Below are 24,989 nucleotides of genomic sequence, written 5' to 3'. Positions count from 1 at the left end.
ACAGAGGAGAAAGGTAGAACAAAGCCACCACGATCCCCCAAACAAAACACACCAAGAAAGAACTAGAACAAAGAATCGTTTAATCGCTTAACCCTTTCTCTTCCAGGGACCAGAGAAACAAGTTTTCTGCTCCTTCTAATGAGGGCAGTAAGGCTCGTGTGTTACCTCTACAACTGCAGGGGCAAAGTTTACGAGATGATCATCTTTAGTACTCGAAAAAGCGAGAAGCAATGGTCACTGCAACACTAAGAGAATCCTAGAGTCTCCTAACGGAGAGCCCATTGCTAGAATACAAAAATAAAGGAGGCATCCCTGCATATCCCAGGCTAGAAAGAGTTAACCAGAAGGAGCAGGAAGAAGCTTTCCCAAAGAGGGGGTTGAAGTAAACAGCAGAGGTCAATAAAGCAACATCTTCTCCTGACTTCCCCAGCATGTTTTTTTCCTTCACCAATAAATACAAATTCCTCGTTAACAAGCGACAAGCAGGTAATCTGCCCACAGCAAGGGGAAAAGGGGCTAGAGGCAGAAAGATTTTTCTCTCCCCTTCTCTCCTATTATTATTAATCTTCTTTTTTTTAACCAAAGCAGCCATTAAAAACAGCAACCCACTTGCAGAGGCAGGGAATCTGGTTGCTTTCACACTGCAACTGGCAGGTAAAAGAGCTGCACTGTCTCACAAGGGTAAAAAAACCCAAAAAATAGCTGCCACAGCAAAAGGTGAATGGGGAGGGAGAGGTCTGTCCTCTTCAGAGCTTTCCATCTCAGTCTCTCAGTTTAAAAATCAAAGTCTGCAGACGTCTACTGAAAGCTGAAAAAAATGTTTGAGTGGGAGGAAGAGAGGGGAAAAAAAAAAAGAAGATGCATCTAGTAGGAAGCCTTAAGCAAAAAAAGAAAAGGGCATACCATGTCAGAAAGTCACCCAAGTGAGGAGAATTTTCTGCTGCCTCTGGGTTTGGAAGAGCAGCAAGTGCCAGGGGTGCACCCCCAGCCAGGTGAACTCAACAGTCTCAGGTACTGTGTGAGAACAAACAAACCTGCCCCAGGAGCTGAGGGACACCTGGCCCAGGTGAGCTCTGCCTCAGCAGCAGAGGGGAGGCTGGTCCTGCCACCACAGCTGGGCAGAGCACACGGGGAGCTGGTCCCTTTGAGGGGCTCCCACAGCACCGGGGCGAGCTCGGGCTTCACCCTGGGAGAGAGCAGGCGAGTCTCTGTCTGAGGGGCACCCTCAGGTCCCAGTTCTCTCTCTCTCTGCAGGGAACAGTCCTTGGAGAGATGCTGCCCGCTGACCTCTCTCCCTCCTCGTGTCCAGGACTGTTCTGGGAGGCAGAGGCAGCCCTGGCTCAGGCAGCCCCGCGCAGCCGCGCTCGGCAGCGCCTGGCAGCCAGAGGCAGCCAGAGGCAGCCAGGGCAGGAAAGGGAGGCCTCTCATCTTTCCACGGCAGCAACAGGAAGACCAGGGATTGCACCACATGGAAGAACAGCACACACACATGCGCGCACACTCCCAGACACACACCTCACACCCCTGGGACCACGGCTAACATGTTCAGACCTTCGGCAGGAAGAGACACGAGACAGCGCAGAGCGGTTCAGATCTCCAGGGGCTCTTTGGTCTTGGTTGATAGTCCTAGAAAAAAACAACCTCCAGAGGTGGTTGTAGCACAGCTGTGTAAGATCTGTGGGGTATTTAGTGTTTGGCAACTGCAAGAGGGGAAACAGGGTGTTTACAGGGTGTGTTACAGGAGGGGGAAGGAATGGAAGTACAGTGCTGTGTTTCCAGGTGTGCTCCTGGCTCTGCAGCCAGTCAGGGCGTGGAGAGCAGGAAGAGGAAGGAGGGTTCCTGAGAGGACCACGAATCCATCCGATGTTACACCAACAAGGAGGCAGGGAAGGCCCACCTTGGCCCAGACAGAGCAGCTGGCTGCACAAAAACGCTGCTTCTGACAACTCCAGACTGTAGCTGCATCATTCACACAGTGACAACGTTCTCAGCTCCCGCACAGCGGAGAGGAGAAAGCAAACACAGCTACACACGTTGGGCAATGGAGAGGTGCTGTCACCTGCCCCTTCCTCAGCAGCTTTAGCTACACAAGTCCTCAGCCTCTGATCCAACCTGTGCCCATCGCTGTCAGCTCCCTCCACGGGCTCAGGGACCACAGGAGGGAGTATCAGAAGTGGGCAAGCTCGTCCTGCCCCGTGGAGCTGCTGCACACACCCAGTGCCTTCACTGATCCCTCAGCTAAGACAGGGGGACAAGACAGGCAACCTCCAGTCCTCAATACAGCACAGCTACATCTGCTGACGTGTCTGAGATGGAAGCCAGAAGAAAGATGTTATGGGACAAAACAGGTGTTTCATGGCCAACAACCATAAACCGGGGGCCTCTAGACAGGCTGGTAGCACAGTCAAGCTTTCAAAATCACTGCAGTAAATTCATTCCATAACCCCTGCCCTAGGTTTGTATTTTATTCAGGAATTTAACATCCCCCCTGCAATGCAGGCAACAGCCCCTCTACCAGATCATACAGCAGCTCTGGAAAAATAATCACCAGTTACACTGCTCACAGACAACTCAAAGACCCCTGTTGGGACTAAATTCCACTAAAGGCAAACCCCGGACTGCACTGCCGGGGAGGAGGAGGAGGTGATGGTTTAGAGACGGCCGCTCCTGCCCCTGCCAGCTTGTCCTACCCTGTGCATAGTGCGAAACAGTGCAGTCATTCACCAGAGAAAGTTCAGGACCAAGGAAACTCGGTTCCCTTTCAGCCAAACAATTAGAGGAAGGAGAGGCAGTTCTGTTTTAGCTGGGCCGGCACTGGACTTGCCCCTCTGAGCTGTCTTCATCATCTGAGCCTCCAGCCCCACCACTGGTCAGTCCTGTGATCCGGTACCCCATGTTCAGCAACATCACCTCCAGCGGGTCCGCGTTCATCCGCCTCTGGTTGGCTTGGGAAGCACCTTCCATGTCCACGACCACGCGGCCGTTGAGGGTCTCACTCTGCAAGACACCGAGGGACAGCACTCAGGACCAAAGAGGGGCTGTTCCCGCTGCTGCAACGGGAGAGCCCAGTAGGAAAAGACAGCAGCAAAGAGCATCCGACGACACGGGAGGCTCTGACCGCAGCTCTTACCTCCGGCCTGGGGTTCCAGAGTCGCACAACCGGGTCGATGCCGCTGGTGGCCAGGAAGCAGTAGCTGGGATGAGGCTGGAGACAGTTCACAATGGACTCGTCTCCCTGCAGCACACGCACCAGGTTGGTGGTTTCCTTCTCCCAGATGAAGAAGGAGCCGTCGTCCGAGCCGCTGACGATGTACTGGGCATTGCTAGGGCAGAGGAGCAGAGCCTGGGTCACACTCAAGAGCCAGGCTCCAGCAGGCTGAGAATCTCACATGGCTTCTACCATCAGCAGGCTGACACCCCTCACACTTACAGATCCAGGTAAAGCTACCCATGCTGGTTCCCTGCATCCCCAGGAGCCCTGTTTTCAATCCCAAATGGATTTCTTCAGTGCTAGCCCAACCAGGCCCTCTGTGGATCTGCTCCTCACCAGCTGCTCGTGCAGCTACACACGAGGAGGGTTCCCGCCAGCTTTTCCCAACCCTCCAAACCAGCGTCCGTGTCATTTCATGAACGGGAACATGGGGCTACATGTGAGGCTTTATCCCACAGAACAGAGCACCCTGCTGCTGCTCACTCTGTCCTGCACCCCTGCTACCACCTGCCAGCATACCTGCCAAAGAAATTGGCCTCTTTGATGTCTGTTGTGGTGTTACAGTGGCCGCAGTATCGGAATTTGTAGTCGTAGCTGCGCTCCCTCAGCACCATCTCGTCCTCAGAGATGGAGTCCTTGCGGCCTGTGGCTCGCAGCCGGATGGGGCCTCCCCCCTTCTTGTCTTCAGCTGGAAGGACAACACGTTTCCTCAGCACCACTGGGGGAGTTCTAAGCAAACAGCACCCCAGGAGACCCCAGCAGCCTTAGAGAAGAGTTAAGGACAATTCCAGCAGGGAGCTGGGCTCAGAGCACGAGCTTCCTTCCTTCCAGATTATCTCCTGGCTACATCAGACTCCTTTTATCACACTCTCACTCAAGAGCAAACCAGGACCAGGCACAAGGAAAGAACAGGCTCAGGCTAGTTTTTCTGCACAGCAACAATCAATCTCTCTCAGAAGTTGGAGCTTTACTTCAGAGGGGCAGTTTAAGGAGGAAAGTCCTTGTGTGCTCATTAGATTTCAGTGTAACCTTGGAGAAGCCCAGGAGCAGCAGCACTCACCGTTATCACTCTTGGAGAAGAGGGCAGCATTGATGTCCCTGTCTAGTGCATCGCAGGCACTGCTGTGTGCTTGTTCTGGAAACTTCCCTTTAAAGTCATCCAGACACTCCAGTGCCTCTGCCACGTACTTGAGTTCAAAGAGACAGCGGGCAAGGCGGAAATGGGCCTTCAGGTGGCATGGATTTAGGGATATGGCCTTCAAGCAGTCCCTCAGAGCATCGTAATGGTCCCCATCCCTGAGGAAAAGGGAGCGGTGGATTAGCCAGCCCAAGCAGCAACAGCAAACATTTTCCACTGCTGTTTCCCAGCCCTCATTTCACTCCACAGCTTGTTGTTTCCAGCTCTCTACACAATCCCACACCCCAGGAGCTCACTAACAGCATTTGCTGTGACTCGGGGGCACCACCTGACCCAGCCCAGCCTCCCCAAGGCCTCTGCAGACGCCCACAGGCAGCTCTGGGATGTGACCACACCAGGCTGCCCCGCCAGCCCTGACCTGCCATTTTAAATCCAAGAGAGCAGAGCTCCCTGCTGCAGCACATTTCGGGAAGTCCTTTGAAGATGGAGGATGCAGCAGCCCTCTGGCCAGGCAGCACAGCCCTCCCGTGCCAGGCGGGCTCCCTGTCACAGCTCAATCGTGCCCCTGTGTGGACACACGGCACAGCTCCGGCCCACGGAGCCCCCGCCAGGAGCTGCAGGACCTCCCACCACAAATGCACAAATGTCTCAAGCAGGAGCCTTTTCTCACCTTTACAGGAAAAAACCCTGGAGTTTTAGAAGTGATGTTACAGCAGGCTGGGCCGTACTGGGTATCTGTATCCTGTTTACAGCCTGATTCCCCGAGCTCAGGGCTGTGGGGATGGGGCTGTCTCTGGCTGTGCTCTGGGAGCAGGAGGGACTTGTTGAGCCTGCTATGGTGCTCAGCTCAGGCTGGCAGGGCAAGGCTGAGTGCCCAAGGCTCCATTTGATGGTTAATAATAATAATAATGTTTCATACCTGTAACCTACATGCCCCACTGTGGCTGCCCCATCCCTGGAAATGTCCAAGGCCAGGCTGGACAGTGCTTGGAGCAACCTGGGATAGTGGAAGGCGTCCATGCCCATGGCAGGGAATGGGATGAGATGGGCTTTAAGGCCCCTTCCAACCCAAACCATTCCAGGATCCTGTGCACTGCACCTACCGAAGTCCAAAATACCCCCAAGGAGATGATGAATTTGCAGAGCAACAATTTTAGATCACATGAAACCCTTGTCAGGGAAGCACAAGAAGGCTTAGGTGGGAAGGGACCACTGGAGGTCATGCAGGATGCCCTCCCTGTTCAAACAGGGCTCCCTACAGCACATTCCTCAGGATTGTGTCCAGACAATTTTTAAACATCTCCAGTAAAGGAGAATCCACACCCCCTGTGGGGAGCCTGTCCCAGTGCTCTGTCACCCTCACAGTAAAGAAGCTCCTCCTCATGCGCAGGTGGAACAGGGAAGAGGTGTCCCAGTGACTGGACTTACTAAGGGGAGCTCCAAATCTTGCAGGAGCATGTTTTGCAAACCATTCACCCTGCAGCTCCCTCCTGTCCAGGTGGGTATTGGCCACTCCCCAGCAAAGCAGAGGGTGGAATGCCCTGCCCATGAGATCTGCAGCAGGAACGAGGCTCTCCAGGGCTGCCTCTGCACACTGCCAGGGTTAATTCAGGACATGCAGCAACAGGCCCCTTTCAGTCAGAGAAAGAGGGAATGCAAGTTACCTGTTAGGATGACAGACAGGTGTCTCACATTTGCACACCTGACTGGGCTTTTAAACTGCTCTGCCACCCTCAAACATCCTTCAAGCTCAACTACCAGCGCTGGCAGCCCAACAGACTGGTGTGAAAATGGACATGGTGGGATGTAAAGCAGGCTCTGACTTCTCCCTTTGTTACAGGATTGACTCAGCTTGTGCAGAACTAGAAATCAGCTCAGTACTGCCAACGTGGACTGCTGAAAGCAATCCAGAGGGGGATGCAGTTGGCTTTTAGGAGAAAAATTTCAAAGGGCAGCCTTAGAAGTGCTGGAAAATATGAGCAGCATCTTAAGGGAGATGAGCAAGGGGAGGTTAGGAAATTACAGACCTTCCTTTTTTCTTGCTCTCTCTGTTATTTAGAGAATGAGGCCAAAGCAGGACCTGCAGGGTTCTGAGGGTGGCCTGTACCTGTTCCAGACATCAAGAACACCTCAGAGACATGTGGTGGTTCAGCCTGGGTCACTGTCTGCCTCTCCTCCTGCTCAATGACATCCCAGCCACCTTCTCCACTCTCCACAAACTGTTCCTAGCAGAAAAGTGCCCCTTTTCTGCACCTGGAAGGTATCAGCTCAGTGCTATTTAAATCCTACCCCCTGCACGCCACAGAAACCCACTGTGTCTATGTTTTTCACATCTTCCTGCTACCCAAAACTGTGGCAAAGCAGTAGCTGACACACTGAAAGGTTCAGATGTGCCAACACCCTTCGGGAAAAAGGATTCCTATAAGAAAAATGTCATTCATGAGATCAGCACTCAGCTTCTGTGTTCCATCCCTTAATCCCAACCTATTGTTCTTCTCCCTCTGAACACTGAGGTCTTTTTGAGGCAGCTCCCAAATCTCTGCTATTGCAAAACAGCCAGTAGGCCAGTTACCAACAGTCACAACAACTGCTGGCTGCTCTTTATCTTGGCAAGAAGAGAGGAGAATTCATACTGGGGATTTCAGCAGGGAGAGGAGAAGGATATCCTCACAAAGCAAATGGAGATGAAGGACCACAGCTATTTTAAATATGTTAATGGCAAGTCATGCTACTCAGTCTTACTCTGCTCAAGGGGACAGGCACTAAAATAACTCAGCTGTATCTTGCAGATGCAGCTCTGGCCACTGGTCAGAGCAGACATTACCTACTGCAGAGGCTGACAGGGTGTTTTGCAACCACCAGGGCAGAATCCCCTCCAGACTGCCAGGATCTGCCACCTCCCCAGATCCCTCCCAGAGGTTTGTTTCCAGTCAAAGGGAGTGTGGGTTAACTGGGGTAACACAGGAACCACCAGGTCTGAGTGTCTGCAGTGTGAGGTACTTGGATAAAGCAGCAACCAAAGCCACCCCAGCAGCCCTAAAACAGCCTTCTGTCAGGAGATGTTACAAAGCACAGTCACCCTTACGTCATGTGTTGACAGCAGATTTAAGAGCCCTTCTTCAATGCAGATCAGAACCACCCAAAGACACACAAACACCCTTGGAGACACCCAGAATGCTGTGAATCAGATGTGGATTTGGGGTTTCTTTTTAAACAGGAAAGGGTCAGGATTTCACTCAGCACATCAGTAGGTGAAACAATGGGCTGCTACCAGCTGTGCTCCCCAGAATCTCTCCAGCACAGACAGCTGTGCCATCCTTTTGAGCCAGAGGTGCCCAATTGTGGCTCAATCTGATAACCCCAACCCCGCCCTCACAGAGGGAAACCAGGCCCTTCACCCAGGTGGCCCCTGGGAGTCACCCACGGTGGCACTGCCCCCTTACCACTTGCGCTTCATGTAGGCAGCAGCTCTGTTCCCGTAGAGCATGGCGTTGTTGGGGGCCTTCTGCACAGCTTTGCTGTACAGCTGGATGGCCTGGGTCCACAGCTGGCACGCGAAGGCCTCGTTGGCTTGCTGCTTGATCCTCTCCAGGTATGGGGGCAGCTCCACTTGGGGGCTGCAGGGGAAGAAGGGAGCAGCACAGGTAAGTTGTACATCCTTAACTCCAGGTCAGAGTCTGCAGTGTTTAGTTCCAGCTTAGCTAATGCTTGCTAGACTTGCTAATAAAAGATTCAGGAAAAGGCAAAAAGGGACTCTGGACCTGAAGAACCCGAGTTTAAGAAAAAGGCTTGGTTTTGACCACAGAATTCCAGAATAGTCTGGGTTGGAATACACTTTAAAGCCCATCTCATTCCACCCCCTGCCATGGGCAGGGAAACCTTCCCCTATCCCAGGTTGCCCCAAGCCCCATCCAACCTGGCCTTGGACACTTCCAGGGGCAGCCACAGCTTCTCTGGGCACCCTGTGCCAGGGCCTCCCCACCCTGTGGCAGTCTCACTACATCAGTGTGACCATCATTTGACTGTTTCCATTTTTTCTTCATCTACAGAGACACACTCCAAAATGAGCAGTGGGTATTTTAAGCATCGGACTTCACCAATACATCTTTGTTTTGACTGCATAAACAACATTTCCAATCCTCTTTTAGCAATGCACAACAATGCAAATGCAGAAGCATCTGAGCTCACCAGGCCCATGCTCCGCAACCCAAAATTCCAGCCCCATTCCTGCTGCCGCGGTGGAGGGGCCATCTAGAGGAGAGGAGCTGAAACATTCCACAAAGTGACTTTGGAGGAACCCAGACTACCCATATATGGTATTAAATAAGTGCCTCGACTTAGAACCAAGTCTCATCAGCTGGAAGAAAAACAGCCAGCAAGATGTGCTGCTGCTGCTTCGCCCCAACTGCATTTTGTTCTTAAAGAAAGAAATCAGCAGGAGCAACAGAAGAGGCTCCATCCAGTCCCAGCTCCCACGCCAGGAATGGCAGTAGTGATTCCAGTGTTGCTGTCACAGAACAATTCTGGCTGCTTTGGTTCAGTTTGCAGCAGGCAAGTGCCCAAAAAATGGCAAAGGGAAGCAAGGTCCCTTCACCTGGCAGCCTCTGCCACTATCAACACACAGTTCCTGTGGGCCAGGAAGCAACCACCACTCAGGACACTTTGCTTCCAGGCCTGAAAAATCATTTCTTAGTTTTGTCCACCTTAACTCATCATAAGAGAGGAAAAATCCTCACGGACAATTTCCCCCAGGATGCTCTTGCCCGGTCTGCCTCCCGTTCACAGCCCAGGCACCAGAGGCCAACACAGCCCCAAGGACAGAGGCCACTTGGTGATCCAGGAGCAGGGAAAGGGGATTTGCACTTCACACCTTTTTAGCAGCACCTCACCCTGGCGAGAGGCAAAGGACAAGGAGGAAGCCAGAGAACCTCCTGGAGGGGCAGTTGTGCCCTCACCTGATGTGGGCCCTCACCTGATGTGGGCCCTTCCCTCGGACAAGCGGAAGCCGTTGCTGTGGAGATGGATCCCATTGGACACTCCATTGGTAGAGGTTTTTCCATTCTGCACTTCTGAAGGTCAGAAAAAGAAATATACAACCATGCTAAATATCAATGTAGATTATACAAACTCAGGGTTTATTTTACAGCAGGGCCAAGCCAACACACCAGCCCCACTCAGAGCAGAAACAAAACCTCCGTGACTCCACCTGCTCCAGCCGCCTGGATTTGATTTGTCCTCTTATATTTAGTACTTCTTGTATTTACAAATCTCTGCAGTGTCCTTTGCAATACAATTCTAGATCAGAAAACCAGACACACACAGAACTAAGAGCTCACACACAGCAAGGGCTTCGACTGATTTTAGGCCATAGTTGGAGTATCACCGAATCCTGGAATGGTTTGGGAGGATACCAGCACCTCAACCACTGACAAAGTCTGCTTAATCCTTGAGCATAGCTTTAGGCACGCTCAGCTCACACACACCCCTCTCCACAGGTCACTTCTGCCCTCATATTTTGTCCCTCTGCAGAAGGATTTTGGAACTCAGGGTATGAACTGCAATGCACAAACAGCCCAGCAACACCCACACCCGGCTTCATTTTCCTCCTGCACCCTGAAAATGAGTCGTGTAGCACAGAACTTCACTCTGCTGTTCACTCCCTTTGTGACAGCAGCACACTTACCCCCTGAAGTGTGGCACTTCTTTGGGAGGAGAAAAGTGTATGGTCGCTGTTTGTATGTCAGATCAAACAAATAGACCTAAGGAAAGGAAAGAAGAGCATGAGACAAGTCTGCAAAACAGAGATGCTCAAGTCAGAAATAAAAAAGGGCTCAGTGGGTGCACAGTTCCCTGTTTGTGTTTGCTATTTCCAGTTTTCTCACTGGGAATCTTGTTTATAGATGGACACACAAGGGATGGCAGCAGTAACTGGGGTGTATCCCAGGCCAGCCCAGTTCAGAGAGAATAACACTGAGAAACAAGAACTTGGTCTTACTCCACACCTGCAGAACTTAAAAGATGACCTGACCACTGACCAACCTGCTCAGAAAGCTTCATAGCTCAATCAAGCAACTAAGATACTTCAATTAACACGGTGATAATGAAGAAACCAAACACCAACTGACACAAAAGAGGCAGGACACTGAGGAAGAGACTCTCTAAGATGGAACCAGTATTTCCCGAGAAACTCCCCGGGCAGTCCTGTGAAATCCTGATTTACAGCTGTACTGGGACAGGAATGGACAGCCTGGGCTGGACCCACAGCTCACCTTCTTCTAAAGGGAGTGATTGCACGTGTGAGAAAGAGCTGCAGAGGACAAGCACAGTGCAACCTGCCCACAAGCAAAGGTCCTGTTTAATCCACGCTGATTAATGCTGTCAGGAGGATTTTCTCATTCCATTGATAGGCTTTACAAAAGATCCATGAATATCACCCAGAGCTTAAAATTAAAGCAATCAATATTCCAGGTGAAGGCCTTTTCTTCTCCAAGTTCCTTATTCACTACGTTCTATTACAGAAGCAGTTTGATGTTTCAAGAATGAGTTATGAATCCTTTCTAGGTCAACAAAGGTCAATTCCAGAATTGGTTTTGTTTATTTTCTTTCTCCTCTTCCAGAGAGTGAAATGTGAATTGGAAAATCACAACAGAACATAGTTTAACTTTGATCAGTGACAGCGTAACGAATATATCCCTAATCCCAAGTATTTAGTCTGAATTAATCAGAAAGCAGTTTAAGATCAATCACATTACCCACAGAGAAGTTGCTGTACCTATTTTCAAGAGCACACAACAATGTCCAGTGATCCAATGTGAAGCTTTGCTGCCTCCTTACCTGCTCCCCTCCCATGTTGACCAAGAGCTCGGTGCCATCGGGGCTGAAGGTGACGTACGTGGCCACCAGGACCCTCAGCCGGTTGTTGTAGTCTGGAAGCTTCACCGGGAGGTGCCCTGTGAGGAGGACAAGTCCATAATTATTGGCTTAACTCCTAACTGTTGTCTTTGTCCTACCCCAGCTGCTCCCTTTTACAAGAGCAAAGCCATGGAGCACAAGCACCTACGGGATTTTCCATTTCCCACTGTTTATTGGATCCCTCCATGAGGAACCAGAACACGCACAGTGCCTTTTCACAGGTTCCAGGTATCGATGCCCCATCCCTGGAAGTGTCCAAGGCCAGGCTGGATGGGGCGTGGAGCAACCTGGGACAGCGGAAGGTATCCCTGCCTATGGCAGGGGGTGGAACAAGATGTGCTTTAAGGTCCTTTCCAACCCAAACCACTCTGTGATTCCATGATTCCAATTTTGCGCAGCCACCTCCACATGAAGACAGGAACTGTAACTGCCTTGTTAAACAACGAGCCTGCAGAACCCAGCAAATCTCAGTTTTAGGGATTCACTAGGATTTGGCTTTTGTGATTTGTGGCCATCTGCAAATACCTCCATCCTCAACCCCCTAATTAGGTTTCCTTAATAAAGCCCTCAGCACAACAAAACCAAAGCTCCTAAATATTCAGCTCACACACAGGTTCTGTTCTTCAGACAGCAGATGTGTTGCATGACCAATTCAGGGGACCTGAGGAATCCTCTAGTGGGACTCATCAGGAGCAGGACTGTCAGAACTGGTCTGCTGAACATGCTGGTCTGAGCTATTTTTTAAAAAAAGAAACAAACATTTTGGGGTAAAGGATAGTAAATAACGAACACTGGAGAAGAATGTCATCTAGATTGCTCAGATACTGCATCGCTGATTCTTTATCTGCAGGATGAGGACAAGTCACTTCTGTGCCAAAAAATTTTGAACAGCAGATTTGCTGGGACCAACTCCAGGAAAGCCTGTAGAGCCCAGGTTATATCCAGTCCTTGACTTTCCAGTAAGAGTGACAAAAATGCATTTATGCTGGACAAGAAGCAGCAAGGCTAGCTCACCACCCCAGTGAAACAACCTGCAATTCCACGGAACATCCCACAGAAGAGATCCTCTGAGCAGGGGATTTGTGTGTGATGGGCAGAACTCTGCTTCTTCAGGCAGTGAAGTCCCCCCAGTCACCCCCAGTGCAGGGCCCATACCTGCCACGTAGTACTGAGCTGCCCCGTCCGGGAGGGGCTTCTGCCGGTCACAGAACGTGTGCACTCCAGCTGAAGGACTCTGCTTCATGCTCTTCCTACCCACAGAGAGGAACAGCCTTATTACAACCACAGTATTCAACTGCTGGAAGCCTGATCTACACCGGCTTTTCTTGTCCACCCACGAGGACAAGGCCTCCTGCCCACACAGCTGTGGGGTCACCAGCCTCACACCACCCTGATGTACTCATCAAAAAAGACTTTGGGTGATAGAAAAAATGGAGCAAAACTTCCCAGAAACAGGCGAGTGCTGGATCCCTGCAAGTCCCTCTTCCCATCAGAGCCCTGACCAGATTCCTGCACCAGAAATGTGCCCCCAAAGCCAGGTGCTGTTACCTGTGGTTGTGGATCATGCGGATGTCGTAGAGCCGCACAAAGGGCCCGCTGGCCCCAACGGCCAGGTAATTGTTATCCTGGGGGTTCACTGTCAGGCACTTGGCCTCCACCAGCTGCCCACAGTACTCAGTCAGGTCGATCAGGACCTCGGAACGTTTGCTGTTCTCCCGCAGGTCGTACTGCCTGCAAAGGGATGGGAGTGGGGCAGACACGTCATGGGGTAACAGCAGGAACAGACTCATGGAATGTCCTGAGCTGGGAGGGACCCACCACAATCATCCAGTCCAGCTCCTGGTCCTGCACAGACACCCCAACAATCCCACCCTGTCCCTGAGAGCATTGTCCAAACACTCCTGGAGCTCTGGCAGCCCTGGGGCCGTGCCCATTCCCTGGGGAGCCTGGGCAGTGCCCAGCACCCTCTGGGGGAAGAACCTTTTCCCAATATCCAGCCTAAACCCCTCCTGACACAGCTAAGAGAGATGACACCAAGGACATGAACAACAGTCATTGGTGCCACAGGTTACTAGAAGCACCTCAGTTCAACACACACTAGGCCTCAGTATCAGGATAATCATTAAAAGCAGATCTATAATGTGCACAGATTTATTCAAGTTCCAAATTTAACTCCCAAGTCATGACCTGCTCCTTTCCTGGCCACCCTTTCCAGCAGTGAGGAAAATGGAGGAACTGAGGAGAGTATGTATGACTCCACAAGATAGATCCTTCCAGTTTTAGGGAAGGCAGAGATGAGTTTAAGGTGTTTAGTACAGAGACAGCCTCTCTTCAGGTCTGTGCACAGCCCACATTGTGATGGTTCCCACAACCAAACCAACTGGAATCCTGTACCTGATTAAGCCATCTTCTGCTGCACTCCAGAAGGTGTTTGGCCACATGGGAGCCGTGGCAATCCGCTTCACTCTGTTGGTGTGATCTCCAAACATGTGCACGGTCTCCTTGACAGTCAAGTCGTGGACGTGCACCTTGGAATCTGCAGCTCCCGTGATGAGGACCCGATCCCCCGAGTGCGGCAAGAACTGCGGAAGAGGGATGGGACACTCAGGCTGGAGAAGCACTGAGGCTGCTGACATGGACACCCTGGCAGTCACGAAGCAGGAATTCTGCTTCAGGAACATGGGCTAACCCATGTTATTCCCTATTACACAGGCAGCGTGCACACTCAAGAGTCACCAGCTACAGCAGGACACAGGAGAGTGTCTTCATCACACATCCCACTTCGCTACAACCAATTCCTTCCAATTCACAGAGAGAATAAGCCTGGAATCTGCATAAACTGAGTGCAATATTAGATTTAATCCCTTTTTCCCCATAAGCAGAAATATTAAACTTTTTTGGGGGGAAAACTGCTTGCAGGAAAATGTTTCCCAGCAAGGATTTATCCTTTTGCTGCTCAGGTTGCTGCTTCTGTTAGCTGCTCATTCCTTCTAACCACGTACCTTGACAGAAAAGATGTTTGCAGTGTGTCCTGTGTGCATAGAAAGGAGTTTCTTGTGGTGCAGAGGATCCCACACAATGGTATGCTGGTCATCAGAGCCAGAGGCCAACAAGCTAAAAGGAACAGGAGACAAATATGCACCATGAATTCTTCTGTTCCACACCATGCCCAGGTCCGTGGAGCTGTTTGACCGCAGACATCCATTAACTTAATTCAGCCCTAAGCAGCCCATTTCCTCTCTTCCTTCAGCTCTCTGTCCTTGCTGCTCACCGTGCACCCATCCCTTCAGCCAGGTCAAGGAGCTAAAGCAGACAAATAGCCATTCCACGGAAAACACAGCTGACTGAAGCACCTCACCCCGATTCCGATGGGAAAACAGGAGTGTTTGCTCAACAACAAAATGCAAGGCCTCCGCCTTCCTTATTACCCTGGCTGTGTTAACTGCTCCACATCATCCCTGAAGCCCAGCCAAGGCACTCATTCCCAGGCTCCGGCTGTGCCCAGGCAGTCCCAGGGCTCATGGGGTGAACCACAAACTGCTTTTTGAGTGCAAAGCCATTGCAAGGTGCTCTTGGCCTTGTCCATCCATCTGCATCTGAACCAAAGGAATCTGGCATCTGCAACTCTCAGCTCATTCTCTTTCAAGCACATGAAATTTTCACTGGTAAATAATTCGGAAGAGTGTCAGAGGGCAGACTTTGCATGCTGTTAGAGGCATGCCCAGAAATACCCCCTCTTCCTTCCATCCACTCATTTCTCATGCAGAGGGGTGAATTCTCTACCTCCCTGCCTTGGATATTTGTCCCTCAGCAACAGCTTTTAACAGCATGGTGAAGGGGGTGGGGAAATATCACCACCAGCTGGGCAAATCCTAAAGATCCATTATAATCCATAATACCACTTAAGAGAAGAGAAGCAGCCTTCAGTCTCCACTTCTTAGTCTGACCATTTCCCTTCTGAACTCACTAAAGGGGCATTTCTAATAATATCCAGATATATTTAACAAAATAAAGCTTCTTTTGAAGCGTGAGCTCTACTACAGCTCAAATTCTGAGCTTGAGCTCCACTTTACTAGAAATGGGAAGCAGCTGCTTATGATAAGATGACCTACATCCTACTCTTGGGAAAACCTGGGGTTATGGCTTTGTTGATCCCCCAAATGAAGCCACATACTTACTCTCCTTTTTCATTCCATTCCAGACAGTTGACACACCCGGAGTGACCCTGACGAAAGGAAACAAGGGAAGATGGTATTACTCAAACTTCAGATTTATCAAACAGAGCTGTCCTAAGACAAGGCCACAGCGAGCTCCCCACAAATAACAACTTGTTCCAATAAAAGCAGAGTTTTTTATTTTTTTATTCCAACCCTGCAAAGAACTCCACACACTTGGTAGATAAGCTCCTCCAGAAAAGAGAGACATGCTAGAGCAGCTGGGGTAGAAAAGGCAAAATGAAACAAATAAAAAAAGGTAGTGTTGAATAAAATGGCAGTTTAGTCTCAGCGGCTACAGCTGAAATCCCGCTGTACGCATGGAAAGGTGACTTTGCTTCCAAAGCCCTTGGCTAGGCTGACAAATTACATGTACAGGCACTCTGGGAACACAGGGAAAATGCACTTTTGATAGCTCTGTTAGAAGCACCTTGCTGCTGGGTGACTACATCATCCATCTTCATCCACATTAACCAACCTGCACCAGGATGTGGGGGAGTGTTGAGCAGCGTTTGATATGGGCGATGTGACTGAAAAGGGGGACGAAAGAATCCTTTTCTCCCCCAAATCAAGATAATTGATGTGTTAGAGGTTGGCTCAGTTGGGTAGAGCAGGGTGTTGATAATGCCAAGGTTGTGGGTTTGACCCCCAGATGGGCTGTTCACTTAAGACTTGGCCTCAATGATCCCTGGGGGTCCCTTCCAACTCAGAATATTCTGTATGATCTTAAAATCTTTTCTAAGGTATGTCAGAGTGCACTACAACCTGTTCCTTAGGGATCCCATTAGAGCTGAGTATGCTGAACAGCTGACAATTGTCTCCTTCAGGGATCAGTGCTGGGATTAGGTGGTGCCCACCCTGCTAGGGTTCTCCTGCAGGTGCAGGAGTAGTAGTGCAGAAAGCTCACGCAAGCTCTCACTGAGCTACTCCTGGCTCTAATGCAGTTTGGGGGACCAAGTAAACGGCATTTACCTCACAAAAGAGAATTTCATACCCTCCTGCAGTGAGGTGCACACCAAGGAGTGGTTTGCTCTCTGGACACTCACCTGCAGCTCAGCCTCCAGCCCCAGGCGGCGGATGAAGGGGTCGGTGACATGGTAGTGGCGCTCGAAGCCCAGCGCTCCCCTCTCCTGCAGGGCCAAACAAGCACCACACTGACTACAGCAAACACAACACTCCTTTTGCCCTTCCAGAGAAGATTCTCCAAGTTTAAAAATCACCCCAGGTACTGGGGTGCCCACAGGTCCTGTAGCGTAGTAGGAGTCACAGAATCCCAGAATGGTTTGGGTGGGGAGGGACCTTAAAGCCCCTCCAGTGCCACTCCCCACCATGGGCAGGGACACCTTCCACTGTCCCAGGCTGCTCCAAGCCCCGTCCACCTGGCCTCGGACACTTCTAGGAATGGGGCAGCCACAGCTTCTCGGGGCAACCTGTGCCAGGGCCTCACCACCCTCACAGGGAAGAATTCCCTCCCAAGATCCATCTAACCATGTCCTCCTTCGGCTCAAGGCCATTCCCCCTTGTCCCACCACTACACATCCTTGTGACAAGTCCCTCTCCAGCCTTCCCATCCTTTGAACATCTCCAGGTGGGCAGATCATAATCTTTGCCCCTGAACTGATTTTAACCAGTGCCAGGCTCCAGCTGGGGAGCCAAAACCAGCTCTGAGAGGCCCACACTGAGGCAGAATGAGCTGACCCTACTTTGGGCCTGAAACAGAAGATATGGAAGAACCTGTTATTACCCCTTGGCAAGGATTTCAGCAGGACCTCAATCCTGAGGACAGCAGAACTGGAGCAGAGCTGCTCAGGAGAACTCTGCCATTGCAGAGCCTGTCCCAAGGCACCAGCACCATGGGGCGAAGAAGTGGGGAGTGCAACTGGCCAGCTTCCTTTAGGGATGGGCTGTTCCTCAGCGAGGGAGCGGGAGCTGCAGAGCCACAGCACAGGCTGTTCCAGAGGGATGGGAACAGCTGCCACAGAACTGCGTCAGTACAAATGAAGGTGAAGGAAAGCAGGACAGTTGTTTCCCCTGTGATCTCACAGGGCTCACAGATGCATCAGCAGATGGCTCTGATGAAAGAAGGCCAACTGCAGAGGCAGGAATGAAGGAGAGGGAATGCAAGTCAGATTCTGGATGGAACATCTAATGTCCAAGGAGATTCTTCCCTAGGACTTGACCCAGCTGTGGTCCCATTCCAAGCCACACTCATCAGCTTAATCCTTCCTCATCAGCATTTCGAGGTGGGAACACTAATGTCAAAATCACCCTGCTGGTGCCCAAAAAACCACCCTGCTCGGAGCACATCAGCAGTCCCAGAGCAGACACACAAGTGCTGAGTTCCCTTCCCAGCCCAATGCTCAGTAATGAACTCCACACACCAAAAGCTATTTGAAGACAAAATGGAGACAGACATAAAAGGACTAGAGGCAAAACAAACCAGGCTTTTTGTAGGAGCTTCCATGACAAACTTCAAACCCCTTGATGTATTTTTGTGGAGAGCACTCCTAAAGCACTGCAAGGTGCTGCAGGTACAGTTCTGTGCTACTGCAGCCTCAGTGGCTTTGTGAGGGCTGTGGGGTAGGATATTGCTTTTCCTACAAGGAACTGCCTGACTTAGCAATCTTTCCAAGGTCACACATCAAAGTCTGACAGAGCAGACAGTGTGAGACAGTCCCAGGCTAAGGCTCAAACCACAGAACCAGCCCTTCCTTGTTAGGGCAGCAAAATAAATCTTTGCACATGGATTAAATTACAAGCTTATAACCGAGTTTGGTACCAAACTGCAAAGCGAGCACTCGAGCTCCCAGTTCCTTATTCTGGCTACTCACAGATCCCTTTCCTGAATGCTGATTATCAGCAAAGCTGCAAATGATTTCAGGCCTCTGAGTCCAAGCAATAATTGCCTATTGTGTCTGCTGCAGCCAGTCCTTTCACGTTGATATTCCACAAATGCAGCCATCAGATGACTGATCCCACCACTGCACAAGTTTTTTTTCCCCTACACAAAGGAAGCAACACAGCACTCTCTAAAGAAAAGGAGACAGAGAGGCTGTGACAGAGATCATTAGCTTTACTACAGTCAGAAATACCTCTGATGGCAAGATCACACAGGGAGAACACAGAAAGCAGAGAGGGAAGCTGGCTAAGGGCCTTTGTGGTGCCCAAACACAAGCAGCTCTATTTCTCTCTTCAACTCAAAGGGAACAGAGCTGCTGATGGCAAACCAGCCTGGGGAGAGGAACTGTGCTCCTGTCATGCCAGACTTCATCCCAGATCTCCATTAAGGACAGCGACAGGTCCTGCGTGTTTGTTCTCCTAAGCTCCTTACAGGGCTTATCAATATGTAAGTAACAGAGATCTCTTCCCAAGGAAAGGCAACACCAGGAGTTTTTCCCAATCCAGCGCTGACTCCACCTCTCTCCACCCAACACCAACAGGGCTCACACGTACCTTGATCTGCCTGTGGATGATGTCTCTGGTGATGTTGGCTTTTGCCATCTTCTTGCAGTGGGGCAGACGAAGAGAAGCTACGGGAAGAGCTGCTGTGCATCCAAGCATCCCAGCCGAGCCAGGATCCTCATTCAGTTACCTGGACAGGACAGGAGGGACACAGGCAGGGACACCCCACGTTAGGCCACTCACATACAGTGCCAAGCTCTGCTTCCCGGAAATAGTAGTGGCTAAGAACTGAAAAGTTTGGAATAAAGGCTCCTGAAGGAACTCAAGGAAGGAATAATGGAAGAACAAAGAATGTCTGACTCAAGGCCATTCCCAGTTTGTGGAGAAATTCATGATGAGCAGACTTCCAGGACTACATCAGCCTGGAAAATCCATGTTCCTATCCCATCAAAGACCCTGTGGGTCCAGGGCAGTGTCCTGTCCCAGGCTTCCTTCCCACCATTCCACGACCACTCACATCCAAGGTCATGTTTCCCAAACTCTACAACCAACAAGGGTTACACTGTGAATAAACACAGCATCGGTGCTTTTGGCCACCTCTTCTCTCTCCTTTGCTACATTGGATTATCAGAAAAACACCCCTAAAATAGCCAAAAGGGCATGAACGTTCCCTGGAAATCACAACAGCCAACCACGAGGTGACAACTGAACACCTAATTACCTCAGCAAGAGAAAAGGGGTGACCAGTTAAAATTGAATTTCCAGGAGAAATTAAGAGTTTTGCATGCTCTTAATGGAGTTTAATGTACTAACCTAAATAACTGAAACCCCATGGAATTGGCTACTCCTGCTAAAAACCATTCAAATTGCAGAGGGATGGTCACAACCCTGAGCTGGACAGGCTGCCTAGCAAAGGACCAGTCAGTCTCTGAGAAATGCTGTAATTCCCCCAATTTTCATCCCACAACCTGGCCCATTTAGATATTTCTACAGCTCTCTTTAAAAAACCAAAAAGAATAAAAATTAAATTTCAAACACCCATTTTGTCCTATGTAACCCTCTAGTTTTAAATCCTCTTTAAAAACATTTCCAAGCAGAACAAGCCAAAATTTTCCTCTTCTATATCAGGAAATGCTGATTCATTGAAACAAGAGCATTTCACAGAAACGCTGCAACAAACAGGAGTCCTGGCAAACCTCATCTGATTCTCTGCTGCCACAGGAGGGCTCCCACTGGCCCTCCTGTCCCGCCCTGCCATGGGCAGGGACACCTTCCATTATCCCAGGCTGCTCCAAGCCCTGTCCAGCCCAACCCCAGACACTTCCAGGGATGGGGCAGCCACAAAAACAACAACTTCCCTCAGGAATGACTCCCAAGGACAGGAAGGGGAGGAAGCAGCAGCATCTGGGCACAAGAGCAGGTGGATCTGCTGATTCTGCGGCTCCTGAGAAGTTTCTGAGCTGCTTCCCCAAACTTCAGGAGAGACACGGAGAGGCTGGAGCGTGTCCAGGGAAGAGAACGGAGCTGGGAAGGGGCTGGAGCCCCAGGAGTGGCTGAGGGAGCTGGGAAAGGGGCTCAGCCTGGAGCAAAGGAGGCTCAGGGGGGACCTTGGGGCTCTGCACAAGTCCCTGACAGGAGGGGGCAGCCAGGGGGGTCGGGCTCTGCTGGCAGGGAACAGGGACAGGAGGAGAGGGAACGGCCTCAGGCTGGGCCAGGGGAGGCTCAGGGTGGACATCAGGAACCTGTGACCAGTGACTGGTGGCAGTTGTACAACCTTTTCCAGGGAAGTGACTGATCCACTAACCCCAAGTCCATCCTCAAAAGACACAGGGACAATACCCCAGGCACATCTCACGCCTCAGTCTCGTCTGCAGCCTTCCACTCCTCTTACTGCTTCCCTACAACATTCCCAGGCTCTGCCCACAATCTCCCCTCTCCAGGCAACATCCAGCTTCCTCCTCTTCTTCCCTGACGGGCAGATTTCCTGTCTTCCTCTTTGAGAGCAAATGAATTTTGTTCTTAGGATCCCAAAGAACTATGCCAGGGCCAGACAGGCTGTCCCCTCCCGACTGACAAATACCCCACTGCTCTTTTAGGAGTCTTTTTGTCACATTTCCTATCTCTACTTGTGGCTAATTTCTAATCAGCTCCTTTCTCTTCCAACAGCACCAAACAACCTCAAGGACACGTGTGAAAAAAATGTGCATGCATGGAAAGGCCCAGATCTCCCATATTCAGCCATAATTAACCCACATCAAGAAGCCAACTTAGAGGTAAATAAGTCACTGCAAAACCATTAATACCCTATAAACTCGCTGTATGAACCGGATACCCAGAGGGAAGGAATATCCAAACCCCCCAAAACCACCACTCCTTAACAGACCCAAATTCCCTGGTTTTTCAACAAAGGCTCCTCTGTGCCAGCATTTTCTACCTTGTGGAACTCTGACACCCACCCTGGCTGGGTGAGAGCAGCAATACACAGGGGCTGGCTATTTCTGGGAGCGTTTTTGGGATTATTGATGCATTGTGGAGCTTCCCAACTCTGGACAAGTCACTGCCAGCTGTGGTAACTCAGAGGTGGCCCCAGCAGAACACTGTAATGCAGGTCTCGGGAGATCAACACATCTTAACTTTACTTCTTAAAAGACACACAGGTGAGGAAAGCAGGCCTTGGGTAACAGGCTCGCATAAAACCCAGCCAAACAGGAATGAGGGAGTTTAAGGTGTCTCTCCATCCAGGAAAGTGCTTGATTTGACAACTGGATGCTGTAAAATGCTCAAAAGTCTCCTGGATCTTGTGCCTTTGCTTGGCCAAGAAGGCTCCAAGAGCCTTTCCTCCTTTCCCTTGCTATTTGTTGCTGCTCAACAGGTATTCCACAACTACAAAGGCTCTGGGAACCTTTAAATTATCACGGAATCACAGACAAAGGATTAAGAAGCCCAAACTCTCATTCCAGATCACATTTTGAGCATTAGCCACAACTGATCCCAGTCCCAGACTCCCAGTCCCCATGGATATGGCAGTTACCTTGTTCAAATATTAAATAAATAAATAATAAACAAATAAAATATTAAGTGTTCTTAACACTAAAGACTATTGACCCCACCACTGTACAGATCCAGCCTCCAGTTACAAACTGACCCTGGAACAAAACACAAAATCTCCCAAGATTTGTAGGTCTCCTGCAAAATACAGATAATAAAAATCAGACAAAAATAAACTGTGCCTCCCAATTTCTTAGACACAAAGGCTTCCAAACATGAAGCCCCTCCAAAGAGCCCATCTTTGTCACCACCAAAGGAATTGGAAATTCCTTGGAAATTTCCACCATGGAAATTGGTAAAGAATGTTCCTCTTTAGGCAAAACCACCGTGCAAATTCTGCTCTAACCCATTCTTGCAGCTCCTGGCTTTTAACTAACCCTGCACAACCAGCTCCTGGTGGAATGAGGGATTAAGCCCCAGAGCAAGGGACAGTTTAAAATAAATCTGCACTGCTGCTGCCAGGGCTGACTCCACAGGTAGCTGCACTCTGGCTACACGCAGGAGAGGATCCCGTCCCTCCCTGCCTCTGCAAGTGCTCCAGGCCAGGCTGGACAGGGCTTGGAACAGCCTGGGCTGGTGGAAGGTGTTCCTGCCACTGCAACAAGATGATCTGTAGGGTCCCTTCCAACCAAACCATTCCATGATTCCGTGACTTCTTTGGGGTTACTCCTTAGATGACACCAGGACACATTTCTCTATCACCCTTCAAGGACAACTTTCCCTCATCCCTCACTGCTCCAAACCCACCTGGAACACCCCAGACAGGACAAAAACCTGGGATCCAGTAACAGCTGTCACCTCATCCAGTGACAACCTCTTCTCAAAGTGCTCCCTGGAGCTCACTGAGGATCAGCCCACCTGCAGCTCCCTGCACTTTCCTCCCAGACTCTCCTGCTGCTGCCACACAAAACTTTCGCAAGACTTGGCCTTTAAATCCACAGTCAAAAATTAACAAGGCACAGATTTCTGTGGGCTCCAAATCTGGCAGGCTCTGTTTACACTGACAGTCATTTAAAAGCCCCTTAAGCTCCTGGGAAAGTACACTTCCAGAGGGTGCTCCAGGGCATGGGGAGGAACACTTGCTCCAGGTCTGGAAACAAAACCTTGACACTGATAACACAAATAATTCCATCAATTTAACACCAAACACTCCCACCACAGCTTGGATTTGGGGGATTGCTCCTTTGCTGGATTGTATTTCCCTCTCATGGAACCACCTGAGCACCTCCCACCCACAGCAACACAATGACAGAGACGGGTTCTGCACAGGGGGGTCAGACCCCCAGCCCCCTTTGGAAAGGCTCTATCCACCCCAAGGAACTCCACAAAGCAGCAGGCCTCCTGAAATCAGCAGTTTTAAACAAGCAATCCAATTCCTAACTGCTTGGATGTGCCCAGGTTTCTCAGGCTCCAAACTCAAGGTCATTGGAAAAAGCAGCACTCTGCACACCATGAGCCTCTGGACACACAACTCATCCCAAGGGAAGACTCCTTAGAACCTCCCTTCAGCATCTATAAATCATTTCACCCATCCAAACACTACCCAGAGCCCATCTCAAGAGGCTTCTTTATCCTCACAACTTATTTCCCTGCTTTCTTTACCTTGACTTTCCAAGAGGTCACAGATCAAATTAAAATACATACATGTAGATAGGAACTATTTTTTCTTTTTTAAGAAACCTGGAAAACCAAGAGGGAATGACCTGGTTAGCAGTAAACACCTTGTTAAAAGAAGGTTTTGCTCCAGCTGAAGGAGCTGTCAGGAGAAGCAGTGGCTGGCCAGGACAGATGGCTGGAACAGGGAGCCAGGAGAAGAGGTGAGATGTGAACCCTGACAGAGCCGGCACGAGGGGACTGTCAGGGAAACTCTGACACACTCAGGCCACACGGTGCGTCAGGCTCAGGCCTCCCACTGGAACCCTGCCTCTCCCTTGATCCCCAGCTGACACATCCACGGGAGAAAGGGAAGATGCCAGGCAACACCTCAGCCCAGCACAACCAACATCCCAGTGCCAAGTCCCACATGGCCCAGCAGCTCCAGGAAGCAGTTTAACTGGCAAAGGAGGAGAGGCTGATCCCCTCTCCAAGGAAGGGGCTACAGGCCACCCACCAGGGCAGAGAAAGTTTCTGTGAAGGCTTTAGGAAGGGACAGTGGGCAGAGAAGGGAGCAGAGCAGGGTCACACCCAGAAAAGGGGAGAGGAATGTGAGGACAGGGCAGTGCCAGGGGTGGGAGGGGGAAAGAGAAGCCAAAAAGCAGGAGCTGTACCTGTCAGGGGGCGGTACCAGCAGATGATGCAGGGCTGGGGAGAAGAGGGGCTGGGGAAAATGGGGGTGAGGGGCTGGATAAAGGAGAGATCCTTAAAAGGAGTCAAGACTCCTCGGGGGAATAAGGGGGCACCTGACAGAGCCTGGGGTGCGGGGAAATGTCAGGAAAGGGAGGTGAGGGGGGAGAGCTGAGAGGGAAGGGGGTACATGCGGATGTAGCTGTCAGGCAAGGGGTTTGAGGAGTACAGCTCAGAGGGAAGTGGGCACAGGGCGGGCAGCTGACAGGGAAGAGGGTACAGGGGCACAGCTGACGGGAAAGAGAGTACGGCTGTCAGGGAAGGGGCAGGAGGTGTGCTTTACTGGGGAGGGAATGGGGGGATGCAGCTGATAGGGAAGGGGGCACAGCGGGGAGAGCTGACAGGAACGGGGCACCGGGGGCCGGCTGACAGAGAAGGGGCCCAGCAGATGTAGCTGCGAGCGAAGCGGGCACAGGGTGTAGCTGACAGGGAAGGGGGCACCGAGGGGCGGCGGGCAGGGAAGGGGATAAGGGGAGGGGGTGTCTGACAGGGTGGAGGGGCCGCGGGGGCGGCGGGGCCCGTCCGGCCCGCGGGGGCCCGTTACCTGTCAGGCCTCCCGGGCGTGAGCGCAGCGGGCACTGGAGGTTGCGAGGCTCCATCCATGCGGGGCAGAGCGGGACGCAGCGCAGGGGCTGCGGCGGGGCCCCGGCCGTGCCCCCCGCCCCCGGCCCTGTTTACCCCCTCCAGCTGTCCGGGGCTGCGCTGCGCCCCCCGCCGCCGC

At 51.1% G+C, this 24,989-nt stretch overlaps 1 protein-coding gene across 1 annotated transcript; it reads right to left on the bottom strand.

Annotated features, from left to right (window-relative positions):
* Positions 1–63: 63 nt before the first annotated feature.
* Positions 64–24,989, bottom strand: WDTC1 (WD and tetratricopeptide repeats 1). Its single transcript, XM_069035724.1, has 16 exons — positions 24,813–24,989; positions 18,929–19,067; positions 16,522–16,605; positions 15,440–15,486; positions 14,264–14,375; positions 13,656–13,843; positions 12,810–12,992; positions 12,417–12,511; positions 11,184–11,299; positions 10,033–10,108; positions 9,322–9,418; positions 7,793–7,966; positions 4,272–4,507; positions 3,731–3,899; positions 3,131–3,323; positions 64–2,997 (listed from the first exon to the last, which is right to left on the bottom strand). The coding sequence occupies exons 2-16, from the start codon at positions 19,034–19,036 to the stop codon at positions 2,800–2,802; spliced, it is 2,076 nt and encodes a 691-aa protein (XP_068891825.1). The 5' UTR covers positions 19,037–19,067; positions 24,813–24,989; the 3' UTR covers positions 64–2,799.

Source organism: Aphelocoma coerulescens, chromosome 23, assembly GCF_041296385.1.
Source record: "Aphelocoma coerulescens isolate FSJ_1873_10779 chromosome 23, UR_Acoe_1.0, whole genome shotgun sequence".
Taxonomy (NCBI): Eukaryota; Metazoa; Chordata; class Aves; order Passeriformes; family Corvidae; genus Aphelocoma; species Aphelocoma coerulescens.
This window is presented reverse-complemented; position numbering and strand designations above follow the sequence as displayed.